The sequence below is a fragment of the Plecotus auritus genome (assembly GCF_963455305.1).
Source record: "Plecotus auritus genome assembly, chromosome: 7".
NCBI lineage: Eukaryota > Metazoa > Chordata > Mammalia > Chiroptera > Vespertilionidae > Plecotus > Plecotus auritus.
The window spans coordinates 22,453,619-22,467,634 of NC_137774.1; the positions used below are offsets into that span (position 1 = coordinate 22,453,619).

The following is a 14,016-nucleotide window of genomic DNA, read 5'->3' on the forward strand; positions in this document are numbered from 1 at the left end:
TTTAAAAAGTTCATGTGAAGGTATGTAAAAGCTATTTTTACATAAAAACACTAGGAAGACTTTATGCTAACAGTCAACAATTTGTTCAGCTACACTTGTCAACTACATTTGATTATTTGATGCATCTACACAAAATAATGTGCACAAATCTGTTTTTAACTGCCGTAATATATCTAGTATACATGGATAGTTTTGTATGCCACTTTTTTTTAAATACAATTTTTTATTTCAGAGAGGAAGAGAGAGAGAAAAACATCAATGATGAGAGAGAATTAATGATCGGCTGCCTCCTGCACTACGCACACTGGGGATTGAGCCCCAACCCGGGCATGTGCCCTTGACGAATTGAACCCAGGACCTTTTAGTCCGCAGGCTGACGCACCATCCACTGAGCAAACCAGCTAGAGCTAAATCACTTTTTATTTATGATGCAATTCTGTCACACTTGCCAAGATGATTTCTCTATAGAAGTTCTCAAACTGACATGACTTTTTAATAAAATATAAGTAGTGACTCTTTTTTAAAATGTTTTTATTCATTTCATAGAGAGGAAGAGAGAGAGAGAGAAACATCAGTGGGAGAGAATCATTGATTGGCTGCCTCCTTCACATCCCCTACTGGGGATTGAGACTGAAACTTGGCTGGGAATTAAACGGTGACCTCCTGGTTTACAGGTTGACACTCAACCACTAAGCCACACCAGCTGGGCTGTAGTGACTCTTAATGCTAATGAAACAATTTTTCAGAAGGGGTGATCTGAATTCACAAAATGTGTGGGTTTTTGAATCTCTATTCCCCTGTTTTTGAGGTGAAGGAATAGAAGTAGAGAAATGTTTCCAGTTCATCAGTAAGTGGATGTGATAAGGTCTCCTGTGACATATTCCCCCTTTTAAATTCAGATGTGAAATGCTTTCTTGTTTGTTAAAAACAAACAAAATCCCCACTGTCCACTGGGGACCTCCTTTGTTATCAAATCATATTAAAAAACAAAGTTATCCATATAGCCATAGGGTAAACAGGTAACGTAATAGGGTTGAAGTAACCCATGTAGTAAGATATACTATTCTTGTGTTTTTAACAAGAAGTCAGCTTTTCTCTCTTCACACTCAAATTCTAATTCCAAATTGCCTTTCTCACACATCCCTTGCTGTATACCTAAATATTAGCTTCACCACAAAGTGAGCTTGTTTCAATATTTGCAGTGTTCTCAAAGGAGATAATAGTTAAATATATAATCGCTGAATGAATAGAAATAGGTGTACTTATAACATGGCAATGTTTACCTGAGGAAAAAAGTTACAGGCTTTCTGAAGTTCTTTTGCAAATTAGGGTAGCCATATAGGCATAAAGTGACTTAACCTGTACCTGGTTGGTCACTATTCTTGTTAATTTATATGTTGATTTAGCCTTTGTCTTAATAACACTGCAAATTTGTTTTCTACCTCTACCTCCTAATTCTATTTCTTGTGTTCAAACTGATAGATGGTAATAGAGAAAATGGGCAGAGGCCTTGTACTCTTAAATTTAGATATAACTACCATTTCAGACTTCTGGTACTAGGTCTTGGTTCCTCCTTGGAGGTTTTAAGGGAGATAGTGCCCCATTCCTTTTTCCACCATACTACACAAACATTTAAGAGGCAAACAAATCACACAATCCAAAGCATCTGGTTGCCTCTGAGTGCAGGCTTTAATCTCCTAAGTAATGGTGATTCAAGCATTAGATTCCAAAACACTTCTGGAGAAAACTAGTTATAAAGGGAATTGTTTTCTAAGATTTGAGTTGGTCTTGTCTGTTACACTATTCAAATCATCAGTGAAGCCAGCTATTTGTAATCCATGTGAATTATTTTAATAGGTACTTCAAGATAGTCCATGGCACTATACAAAAAGCAAGATCACGAACATTAAAACCGATGGCAGGATTGTATGTATGAGGTCAACAAACAATACATTTAAATCATGTATTCTCATTGATTGCTAATCATACTATAGAGAATACCACAATATTAAAATATATCTTCCTCAGTAAATCTTCACTTACAAAATCTGTTATAGGTAAAATATAGCATTTAGAATGTTCATTTAAAAATACAACTTTTATGAAAATTTTAAGAATTTTTAGAATTGGAAATATAAAAGTCAATGCAAAAGAAAATTCTACTTTCAGATAAAGTGTATCTTAAAAATATTAAAAATATTATTTATTCTGAAAACGTCAGGAAAGAATACCTGAGTTTCTCTAAGAACTAGTTCTAGTTATCCAATTGCTTTTTTGGTAACATTAACAAGAAAACATAATTTAACACTGCAATCATCTGTCAAATGATTAGGATAGAATAAATGTCGCATATGCATTAGGTTGAACAATCTTTTGATAAACTGGACTACAACAATTAAGTGTTTTGTGGCTTTAACAGTTTATACAACTTAATATATTTGGAAGTCTGATGAAGTGGCTCCATCTTTCCATTTGTTTATTTGGTCTAAAATCACAGTTCTGCACAGCGGACATGTTTTCTCTCTGTTAAACCATAAGGTAATGCACTCTTCACAAAATATATGCTGTAAGGAAATTAAGAACTACATTTTAAACTTGATAACATTTTTATTTTAAATTCATCTCATTATAGACAATCATACTCTTTAGAGCTGAAAGGGATTTTGGAGAGCACTAATCCCTTCATTTTACAAATGAGAAAACAAAGTATGACATTCCAGAATAAAAGAATGGTGTTACTGGTAAGAGCCACTAGTGTTCTGTTCTTTTGACTATACTATCCTTTAATCACTTTTAATCAAATACAAGCTATCTCTAGGTGATAACTTTAAGATCAAGTATAATGACTTAATGGCTTAATAAGTCTTTGAGAGTAATTGCCATAAAGTATAGGAAAGGGCCTTCCACAATCCAATAACAAATGCTGGTATTATTCTAAAAGACTAATATCCATTATTACAAACAGCCTGTTTTGTTTTGATCACATTGGTAGACAATTTGCCATTTGAATTATTTTTCCCCTTCATACACTCCTCTGCATAAAAATCATTAGAACATAAGAGACAAGATTTAGCTAACCTACCAAATCCGTAATCACAAATAAGAAATTACCAATATGTGCCCTGAATGCTACTTTCTGCTAAACGTTGTAGTTTTTTTTTTTCCTTATAACTAATATAAATGTGCCTTGCAAGTCAAAGTGAAGTGTTGTATTTAGGTTGCTTAAAAATATAATTACCTGACAGATGAGAAGAATTGGCTTTTGAAATTCAGCTTGACATATTGAACAAATATCATCCACATCTGAACACTGTCTCTTGCTGGCAGCCACTCCATAACTCTATAAAGATAAGAAGTTCTTTTCATTTACCAGTTTCTTTCCTGTACTTCCAATATGCAGGTGGTGCTATATTTCTCAAATATCCCTGGAACTAGGCACTTGAAAACTCTCCCAAAGGATACAAACGTTTTAAAGCTTAACTACATATGCAGAACCACATCTTGATGGACTGCATCAGGGTGAACTCATTAAATACATAATAGGATCTTGAAAAATTTTTAGAATCACTGGATTCCTAATTATAGGCTTCAAATTCAACACAATTCAACTGGCGTAAGAAACTAAGCAATCTGAAATAAGAGCTATTGTAAAACGTATATGTTAATGTATTTAGGTGACCTCATATTGCCAAATTGGGCCCATTTATTATCTATGGCAGTGGTTCTAAAAAGTCAATCCAGAGCTTGGCTGACTGAATGCAACTCATGTGGAAAGACTGCTTTAAAAAACAGATTTCTGGCCCTGACCGGTTTGGCTCAGTGGATAGAGCGTCAGCCTGTGGACTGAAGGGTCCCGGGTTCGATTCCGGTCGAGGGCATGTACCTTGGTTGCGGGCACATCCCCAGTGGGAGGTGTGCAGGAGGCAGCTGATCGATGTTTCTCTCTCATCGATGTTTCTGACTCTCTATCCCTCTCCCTTCCTCTCTGTAAAAAGTCAATAAAATATATTTTAAAAAAAAAACAGATTTCTGTGCTCCATACTGGAGACTGTCTCAGTAGGTCCAGACATATTGGGATGTGACAACAGGACTCTGAAATTTTTGTAAGCTCTCCATGTGAGTTCAATGTGAAGAAGGTTTGGGGACGACTAAACAGTGTCTTGCCACTAAATCTAAAAATAATTTTAATTATTATCCTTAATTATCACATAAGTCAAAGCATTTAGTACTAGGAAAAAAATAACACTTTATAAAAGAACTATAATTACAAAATATCACTTGGATAGAGTTAAATGTTCAAAATTAACTGTCTGAATAAAAATGCAATTCTTTGAATTTCCTTTTCTTCTAATGAACTAAAAAACTTTCTGATCTAAGTTCTTAATAATTCCTCAACAAATTCAGGAGAATTTAGTTATTAACTAGATGTGACAAAATGTTACAAATAAGATCAGCTTTCTGTAGAAATGATGGGGAAAAGGTGGCTAACGGGAAGTAAGAACACCCAAGTTCAGTCAATCATGATAATGAGAGCAAAGCATGGTCTGAAGTTATGATCTACACTTGTACTGAACATCGAGGGTTAACAAAGTCAAATTAAGACAAAAAATAAAATATTAAAAATTAAGATTTTTTTGCTCTAGCCGGTTTGGCTCAGTGGATAGAGCGTCAGCCTGTGGACTCAAGGGGTCCGAGGTTCGATTCCAGTCAAGGGCATGTACCTTGGTTGTGGGCACATACCCAGTGGGGAGTGTGCAAGAGGCAGCTGATCGATGTTTCTCTCATCGATGTTTCTAACTCTCTATCCCTCTCCCTTCTTCTCTGTAAAAAATCAATAAAATATATTTTTTAAAAATTAAGATTTTTCAGGTTACTGATAGATGACGTTGGTGCCAATTTCCCTTCAGTGTCATTTAGCAGAGTACACTACAGATAACAGGCTGACAAGCTTTAAATTAGCATTTTTGTCTGGCATATTGCAGACTCCTTTTAAGTGAAGGTTTATCTTGATGGTGATGGCAAGGTTAAGGAACTCCTAAGAGTCTCAAGAATAAATCAAAGAATGTTGATGACTGTGATATTCTCTCTGCTTCACAGAGAATATCAAACTATTTCAGTATAAGCCTTACTAGAGTAAAAGCTGATACTCACATAATGAATTGAATAAATCTGACCAAAGTTGAATGAACTCTCCATTATATTGTATCTTGTCTAAAGAATGAAGTTTGAATAGTATGCAGCAAAACTTATTACTATGTCTCAGAGAAAGAATATATCTTAGTGGACCAGTTAGTATGGTCCACTTTGGAGATTCAGTCCTCTTTCTTGTTTTTCAGCATTCATCATTACGTTGGCATTCTTTTAGTAAGGTCCCGAGTCCTGACAAAGTAAGTACTTAATGCACTGCAAAACTGAGGATCAAACTCTGAAACCTACTGACCACAAAGGCTACTAAGTAGCAAATGAACCTATGACAACCTTTGTCTGAAATCTGTAACATCAGTAGAATCACATAATAAATCAAGTTTATAATTGACACTGGAGTGTCAATTTGTTTTTAAAATTTTTTTTATTGATTTCAGAGAGGAAGGGAGAGAGAGAAAAAAGCATCAATGATGAGAGAAAATCATTGACTGGCTGCCTCCTGCACACCTCTGTAACGCAGGTATGTGCACTGCTGAGAATGGAACCGTGACCTCCTGGTTCATATGTCGATGCTCAACCACTGAGCCACACTGGTCAGGCTGGAGTGTCAACTTATTGTTAAATTCCATGCCTTGAACTTACCCTATATAATAAAAACTTAATATGCAAATCGACCAAACAGTGGGACGACCAGTTGCTATGGTGCGCGCTGATCACCAGGGGGCGGACGCTCAATGCAGGAGCTGCCCCCTGGTGGTCAGTATGCTCCCACAGGGGGAGCACTACTCGGCCAGAAGCTGGGCTCATGGCTGACGAGCACAGCAGCGGTGGCGGGAGCCTCTCCCGCCTCCCCAGCAGTGCTAAGGAGCAGCGAGCAGGCAGGTGGTAAGGAGCGAGGGGTCCTGGACTATGAGAGGGATGTGGACATCCCCCAAGGGCTCCCGGACTGGGCAGGGTGCAGGCCAGGCTGAGGGACCTCTCCCCATTCCCCAGTGCATGAATGTCGTGCACCGGGCCTCTAGTTTGTGCATGTAGAGTTGAGTATTGATGGGGAAATTTTTCCAGTAAGAAAATTTCAAGGGACCTGATTTTTGGTAATGAGCTTTTTTCATATACACAATAAATTACAGTGCTTTCAAAGAAATTGAATAAGGAGTTAATGGAAATACACAAAGCCATCATTTGTAGATTTAAAAAAGGAAAAGGAACAAAAGTTCGTGACAAGATTTTTAAAGGAATGTTTATAAACCCGTAAGAATGTCAAATGATTAGAAAGGGCAAGCACATTAAAAAATATAAGCACTTGGTAACGTTAATATGCAAGTAAAGAAACTGATCATAGATAAAACTCCTAAGTCATTCTCATAACCCTAAGTGCCAAAGTACTAAAAAAGTTTTTAAAACAGTAATGAAATCCATATTTGTAAAATAGCTGAATTAACTTGTTTTTGTAATGAAAAAAGATTAAAAGTGTTTTTTCTTGAACAATTAAAATGTACTTACTGGTCGTGTAAAAAATTTTCTCAAAACCTGTCTGAAATTTCTTACATGTTCAAAAAAGTCCAAAAGCTGAAAAAGGAAATAAGAGATTATTCATTAATTCCAAGAGCCCTATCTGCTAAACCCAGAGATCAAAGCTAAAGTGCCACAATATCAAATATTGATAATAATAGCATGTTCGTTGTATATCACACATAATCATTTCAATCTAAATATATTTAAAGTCCAATTATAAAATATTTTACTCAATTTATAGATCTCAACCAACTCTTAACCAAAAAAAAAAAAAAAGGAAACCTGAATACCTAGAGGTACAATTTGGTCAAGACAGATATAAGTTAGCCCTGGCTGGTTTTGCTCAGAGGATAGATTGTTGGCCTGCAGACTGAAGGGTCCCAGGTTCGATTCCAGTCAAGGGCACATGCCCGGGTTGTGGGCTCAATCCCCAGTTGGGGGCTTGCAGGAGGTAATCAATCAATGATTCTCTCTCATCATTAATGTTTCTACCTCTCTCTCCCTCTCTAAAATCAATAAAAATATATTTAAAAAAATATATATATACTAGTGGCCCAATGCACGGATTCGTGCACATTGAAAGGAAATCTGGAGCCCACGCCCAAGCGCCTAGGGAATTCCCACGTCCCCTTGAGCCGCTGGTAAGTCATGTGGGGAGTTTGTTCTCCCCGCAGCTTCCTGAAAAAATATTTGCAAGTGTCCCTTCTGCGGCCAGGGTCGCGCCTTGCTGGCCTGAGGTCCCCAGTGGATGCCTTGGGCTGTGCTGGAGGCTTTCCACTGCTCAGAGCCTGATAAGAGACACTCCGAGGTGAACAATACAAAGTTGAGGATCTTGGGGGGTGGGGGTGCTCTGTTGCCCATGCCCCTACCCTTCAGAGCCATCTCTTTGACTTTTACCCGGATTGTCAGTTGCCGCTTGTGGCCACTGTTATATTGCTGCCTTCCTCTGTAGCTCCAGGGCAATCGGTAAGGGATGAGATTTGATCTCAATGCCCGAGGCAGAGTTCCAGGAGCCTGGTGGTGATATCAGGCTCATCCTGATTACTCTGAGTGTCTGCACTTGAACCGTTCTCTGGAGACTGTAACTGCAGGCTTATGGTGTACCAGGGATGTAGCAGTGCACTAGGCAGCAGGCGGCTGGGGAGGAGCCTGAGCCGGGGCGGGCGCCACGCAGCTCCCACTCACCCCAGCTCCATGAGCCTGGCTCTGGCTAAGCGGCACTCCCCCTGTGGGAGCACACTGACCACCCTGCGTTGAGCGTCTGCCCTTTGGTGGTCAGTGTGCGTCATAGCGACTGGTCGACCTGTCGTTCCAGTCATAAAGGTCGCTTCAGTCATAAAGGTCGCTTAGGCATTTATATAGATAAAGTTAACTATGTCAAAGACAAGGCAATTTTACCTGGTTCACATGTTTTTAACATATTTAGATTTTAAAGTTTCATAAAGTGATTTAAGCTGAGGGGAACAGACACAGAAGAAACGGTAATTAAACAATTAAAATGTACTAGATTCTCTAGTTTCAGAATGTGTAGGATAGATGCTGCTGTTGGAAATGGGTATGTTCTATTCTACTTACTTTCCTTTCCCATGTCTATAATCCATGCTATGTGGAAGTCTACTCCCCCAATAAAATCTGAACCACTGGATTAAGATAAAGACTGTATTTCCATTACTCCATTTCTAACTAGATACAGAATCTATTAGGTCAAACTAAAATAAAGATAAACTGTAAAATCATGAGAAAAGCAATGGTAAGTAAATCTGTAATCATTATATGAATCATACGACAAGATTAAGAATGTTACCTACTTTTAGTATGAGGTAGAGTAAAGCCAGCAATATTCCAAGACTCCTTCTAGTTATATTACCAAATTCCCCATAGCTTATAAGGTAACGAAACCAAACTGGTACGGGAACAAATGTTCGGTAATACTGACATAATTCTTCTAAAAGCATGTACCAATAACCCTAAAAAGGAAGGAGAACAAATAGTTACCTTTGCTCCTTATACACATTGCACAAATACTTTATTAAAGTTTTTATTGAATATGGGAAAAACTGAGTAACAGCATACAGTTAATTATCAATTGATAATGCCCTGGAGGAGAATGAAAGTACAAATCTAATATTTTTCCATATATGATATGGGAAGTAATTTTTAGATGATGCTGAAGCAAATATAATTCTGATTTTTTTTCCTAGATCAATATTTTGGTTTAAGTCTTTGAGCAAATGATGGCCAGTCTGAGATAACAGAATTAAAATTAGGTTGAGACTAAATAGCATTAGAGTGGTTTGTTAACATTGTATCAACAAAACATGTTAGTTTCTTACCTTGGATTTAAAAGGTATGATGAAAGAAGGCACCAATAAAATAAGGCATTTTAAGCTCATGCAGAGGAATTTCAGGATGAAGTCTGTAATTCCAACAACCCAAAGTACTTCCCAGAAGCTCGAATAGTCCAAAGTAGGATTTAAAAAAATTAAACTACCAAAAGAAAAACATCCAAACTTATCAGAGCAACATACAAAGGTAAAGTATTCATGGGCGTTTTTAATTTGCTACTGAATATTTATTTTGATGTGTAAAAAATATAAAATTGGCAAGTGTTACGAGTTCACGTAAACAGAGTAACATTTTGCTTATTTTAGAGACTTTTAAAATGTATTAATTTTGCATCTTTCCTCTATGGTATAAAAGAACAGTCTTCCTAACTTGTCATGGTTGATACCTTTCTAGCCTGTAATCTAAAAAAAAATTCACTAATATTAAATATCTGTCATTTTCTCAACCAACTCCAATCTGGATTCCATTCCCTCCTTTCCATTTAATTGCTTTTGTACAGATCACCAACTACCTCCACCTTGCCATATTCAAAGGTCATGTCCCTTTTTCCATTTACCTCCCTGAATTATTTTCTTCCTACACTTCTAACACTACACTCCTGAGTTCTCATTTGTGACTGATGGTTGGTTTCTTCCTGGTTTCCTTTGCTGCTCCTCCTCTAATTGTGGGCATGTCCAGTCCTGAGCCCTCTTCTCTGACTATACTTTCCCTGGTTAGTTTTGTTTTTTAAATATCAATCATATGCTGATAACACCAAAATATGTAGCCCTAACCTCTACTCTGAGCTCCTGACATATATATTTAAAATCACTTAATAGTTCTATGTGACTTCTCAATATGTTCAAAACAAATGATTGATTTTCCCCTCAAAACCAGTTACTTTCCCAGTTTTTCCAAGCCCAGTAAATGGTACTATCATCCAGCCAGTTGCTTCGATGAAAATCCTAGGTGTCATCCTTGATTTCCCCCCTCTACCTACCCATCCAATCCAATCAGTGATATTGGATCCACTGACAAACTATATCTGAAATTGCCCACACCTCTCCACCTAGACTGAAAACCAGGACTTCTAATTATCTGATTAGTGCCAAAACTTCAGAACACTTCCATCTAACATGGGAACTTAACAACTACTGTCCTTCAACAAGTCTTCTCTTTACTTTTACAAAGATCATGTTCTTATTACACAATGTACACATAAAACATCACGTACAACTTAAATGTATACGTTTTTATTTGTAAGAAATATATAAAAAAAAAACAAAAACAGACCACCACCAATATTGACTAAATGGTACTAATAACTATTGATGATATAAGTAAAAATTTAAGTATCAAAAATTAAATATTTCTCAAGCGCTTGCTAGGAATCAAGACCCTGGGTACACAAATCTGAAAAAGTCACTTGAAGCTTTCAATCTTGGAAGGAGAAGGGTAAAAATTGAACTCTAACAGTAAGTATATGCAAGTAAAATATATGCAGAGTGCTAAGGAATATGTTACATAAAAATATGATTGTATACTTGGATCACTAATTACCTGAGATAAAGTGACTGAGAATGAAAGGTGTAATATAAAAGAACAGAAGATCCTGCTAAGAATACCAGTAACCAAGCACACTGAATCTTTGAGCACCTTTCCTGAAAAATAAACAATTTTAGAATTTATTACTTTGGATTATGCCAAAGATTTAAATATCATTAAACTATTTTATTTTAATGACTAATTTATTAAATTAAAATGTTTTAACAGATTAAACTTATTAAAAATATAGAATATTTGTTAAACTGTACATCATACCATATATCTTTAGTGAACAAAACAGAACTCATTTAAATACATTTTTAAAATAAAAGTTTCTTCACTGTATAAAAACATTACCTATGTTTGAAAGAAGCCAAATCTACAAGCAACATAAAGGACCCAGCAAAATATAAAATTTATCTCTGCAGCTCCCTATTTTTGCCTCCCAGATAAAACCTCCTGTGGCTGACCAACCTTCCGTGGCCCCTCCCCCTGGACTGGGCGAGATGGCCCCGATCGGACCAATCGCCAGGAAGGCCGAGGGACCCCACCTGTGTATGAATTCGTGCACCAGGCCTCTAGTTTAGATAATAAAACTTAGTATATCATAGATGTTATAATGTATGTATCTCAATTTTTAAAAAAACTATCTTAATTCCTATTTCTCTCAAAAATGAGTATATGATCTACAGAAACATTTAGTAATTTTTTTAGTTTATTATACTTACTCTTAGAAAAACCTGATTTACAATGCTTTTGTCTGCATACATAAAAGTTGTAAGCAGTCCAATTCCAAGAGAAATTCCTGTTAGATAATAAGTTCCAGTTAATTGCAAGAAAAAAAAAATCAAAGAGCTAACACAATGATATGAATTTAAAAGAAACATTTACAATTTTAAAAGCTAGCAGAAAATCAGTAACAAAAATACATAGGTTAAAGTAGATTACCAATAAAGAAATAAATTTACTGAATTTAGCAATGAAACAATTCAATATTTTATTACATCCTACCTGTTATATGCTGCACAACAAGTTTGACACCCAGAATCAAAATATATGGAAGACTCTTTTGCAGCCACTTGAAGAGATATCGGAATTCAGAGTAGGAGCTACCACCATGATCTCCAGACTCCATGGAAGTATCACCAGGCTGCCTTGCTTGGTTACGGGACTGATTCCGTAAGTGACTCTGTACACATCCATGGGTGCAGCTATGGACACCTGACCTTGTATTTCTGGAGCTTAGATTTTCAGCACATTCTTTAGGTACGGAGTTAATCTGGATATGCACATCTCCAGAATGAAGACCAGAACCTTCTGTCAATCTTGTGTGGACACTTTGGGAGGCTGAGGCAGCCTCACTGCCTGCAGCTCTTTGCAATTGGCTACAGTTGGCTTGCATGACCCTTGAATACTTTTTTCTTTGCTTCAGGTCTCCGTCTTCTAAAAATAAAAAAGCAGAATATATTCTAAGTGAACAAAGAGGCTGATAATCGCAGTAGATGAATTATTCTCAGGTTATCTAATACTTGTTTTTAAATTTATTTTTATTTTTTTATTGATTTCAGAGAGGAAGGGAGAGGGAGAAACAACAATGATGAGAAAGAATCATTGACTGGCTGTCTCCTGCACACCCCACGCTGGGGATCAAGCCTACAACACAAGCATGTGCCTGACCTGGAATCCAACCTTGACCTCCTAGTTCATAGGTTGACGCTCAAGGACTAAGCCACGCGGGTTGGGTTATTACTTGTTACTAGACTCCTCCGTTAACAAGGCTCTGCTGCTCTACACAAAATACCTTTTAGGGAACATCTGCTACCAAAGAAGTTGAGCTTCAGATGCCTCCAGTTCTCTAATAAGAAAGAACCAGCAAAATAAAGTATGGGTGCCCAGTAGATGTGACTAATGTGAACACTAGTATTCATATTTTAATACTTCAGTACATTTACTCTGCCCACCTGGAACAGTTTCATCTCCAATGTAGACACTACATTTCATAAGAATCATGTTTGCTAATGCGTGGAAAGGCTAGGAAGAAAAAAATTAAATCTTAATGCCTTATTAAACACCTTGGAGAACTAATAAACATTTCACTCAGGTGACCTATAAATTTGTCTTATGTTGAAACAGCTTTGCCAAAGCTAATAAAAAAGCTTCCAATAAATACCCAAATATGACCCAAATACCTTTAAAATAGGAAGACTTGGAGAGTCGCCATGTTTTACTAGCTAACTCTAGTCTGAATAAGGTTACACAGTCTGCCCATTAAAAACGCCACCATCGGTGTGTGTGTGTGTTGGGGGAGGGAGGCGGTTCACGCAAGAGGACACTGTCAGAAAAAGATCCCTAAGTGACCAGAGTGGGCAGCGGTCGAGGACGGCAGCGTGGGAATCCCAGCCTGCCTTTTCTGTAGGAAGCAGCTAGGGTATGGCAGGTCATTCTATTTCATTAGTAGGTTTGAATATATATATATATATATATATATATATATATATATATATATATATATATATATATATATATTTATTTATTTATTTTTCAGTTACTGTACGGAGGTTGGGCTTTTTAGTTCCTTTCACTAAAAGCTTTCACCGATGGCCCTGGCTGGTTTGGCTCAGTGGATGGAGCGTAGGCCTGCGGACTGGGGGGTCCCAGGTTCGATTCCGGTCAGGGGCATGTGCCTTGGTTGCGGGCACATCCCCAGTGGGGAGTGTGCAGGAGGCAGCTGATCGATGTTTCTAACTCTCTATCCCTTTCCCTTCCTCTCTGTAAAAAATCAATAAACATTTAAAAAAAATAAAAAATAAAAAAATAAAAGCTTTCACCGATGCTCCGACGCCACGCGTGCTATTTATTTCCTCAAACCTCTGAAGACCAACACTGGGCGCGACAGTTTTAGTGCCTTTTCCATAAAGAAAAACATAGAACCCTCCCACTTTCCTCGATGAAAGAGCAAGAAAGGGAAGGAAAAAAGGAGGAAAAGTCAGCGCAAACAACTCTTCCGGAATCCCCAGGACAGAATCTTCCACCCACGTTCGAGCTTCGAGTGTCTCAGTTACTCTCCCCAGAGCCCATCCGCCGCCGCCGCCCGCTTCCCCGAGGCCTGACCTCATGACGATGAGCAGACAGAGGCGTCGGCGGCGACGGCAGAAAGAGCGAGAACCGTGGCCTCACGGCCCTCGGTCAGAACCATCACCTTCATGCCCTACTACCCACGACTCCGGCCCAGCTCTGCGGCAGCGGCGGCGGCGCGCGCGTCCCCGGACGTCCTCACGCGCACGCGCCCGCCGCTGCGCGCCGCTCCGGGGGAAGGGCTGCGGCCAGCGTGCCTGGGGGGGCGTGGGGCCGCTGGGGTGCTGGCTGTGGAGAGGAGGGGGCTGCGCCTGAGAAGACGCCCAGGCACGTGCATTAGACACAACCGGCGACACGTATGTGCATATATTATATATGTGTGTGTAACCCGCCACGCGCCTCTGAGATCTG

At 38.2% G+C, this 14,016-nt stretch overlaps 1 protein-coding gene across 3 annotated transcripts; it reads right to left on the reverse strand.

Moving 5' to 3' along the window:
• Nucleotides 1-1,828: 1,828 nt before the first annotated feature.
• On the reverse strand, nucleotides 1,829-13,774 carry RNFT1 (ring finger protein, transmembrane 1). Of its 3 annotated transcripts, XM_080680730.1 has the most exons (10): nucleotides 13,642-13,771; nucleotides 13,359-13,468; nucleotides 11,542-11,973; nucleotides 11,259-11,335; nucleotides 10,546-10,646; nucleotides 8,994-9,147; nucleotides 8,469-8,627; nucleotides 6,649-6,714; nucleotides 3,239-3,340; nucleotides 1,829-2,564 (listed from the first exon to the last, which is right to left on the reverse strand). In XM_080680730.1, the coding sequence occupies exons 3-10, from the start codon at nucleotides 11,930-11,932 to the stop codon at nucleotides 2,430-2,432; spliced, it is 1,185 nt and encodes a 394-aa protein (XP_080536856.1). In that variant the 5' UTR covers nucleotides 11,933-11,973; nucleotides 13,359-13,468; nucleotides 13,642-13,771; the 3' UTR covers nucleotides 1,829-2,429. The 3 variants fall into 3 exon arrangements, with proteins under 3 accessions (XP_080536856.1, XP_080536854.1, XP_080536855.1); XM_080680728.1 differs by lacking the exon at nucleotides 13,359-13,468 and having other exon boundaries at nucleotides 13,642-13,774; XM_080680729.1 differs by having other exon boundaries at nucleotides 13,359-13,766.
• Nucleotides 13,775-14,016: the final 242 nt, after the last annotated feature.

Excerpts from the sequence above, each read along its gene's own strand:
- RNFT1 (XM_080680728.1), bottom strand. The coding sequence starts at position 11,932 with ATGCAAGCCAACTGTAGCCAATTGCAAAGAGCTGCAGGCAGTGAGGCT. Across the intron at positions 10,647-11,258 it reads TAAATCAGGTTTTTCTAAGA|GAAAGGTGCTCAAAGATTCA; the intron begins GTAAGTATAATA and ends TTTATTTTTCAG. Across the intron at positions 8,628-8,993 it reads TCATACCTTTTAAATCCAAG|GGTTATTGGTACATGCTTTT; the intron begins GTAAGAAACTAA and ends CTTCCTTTTTAG.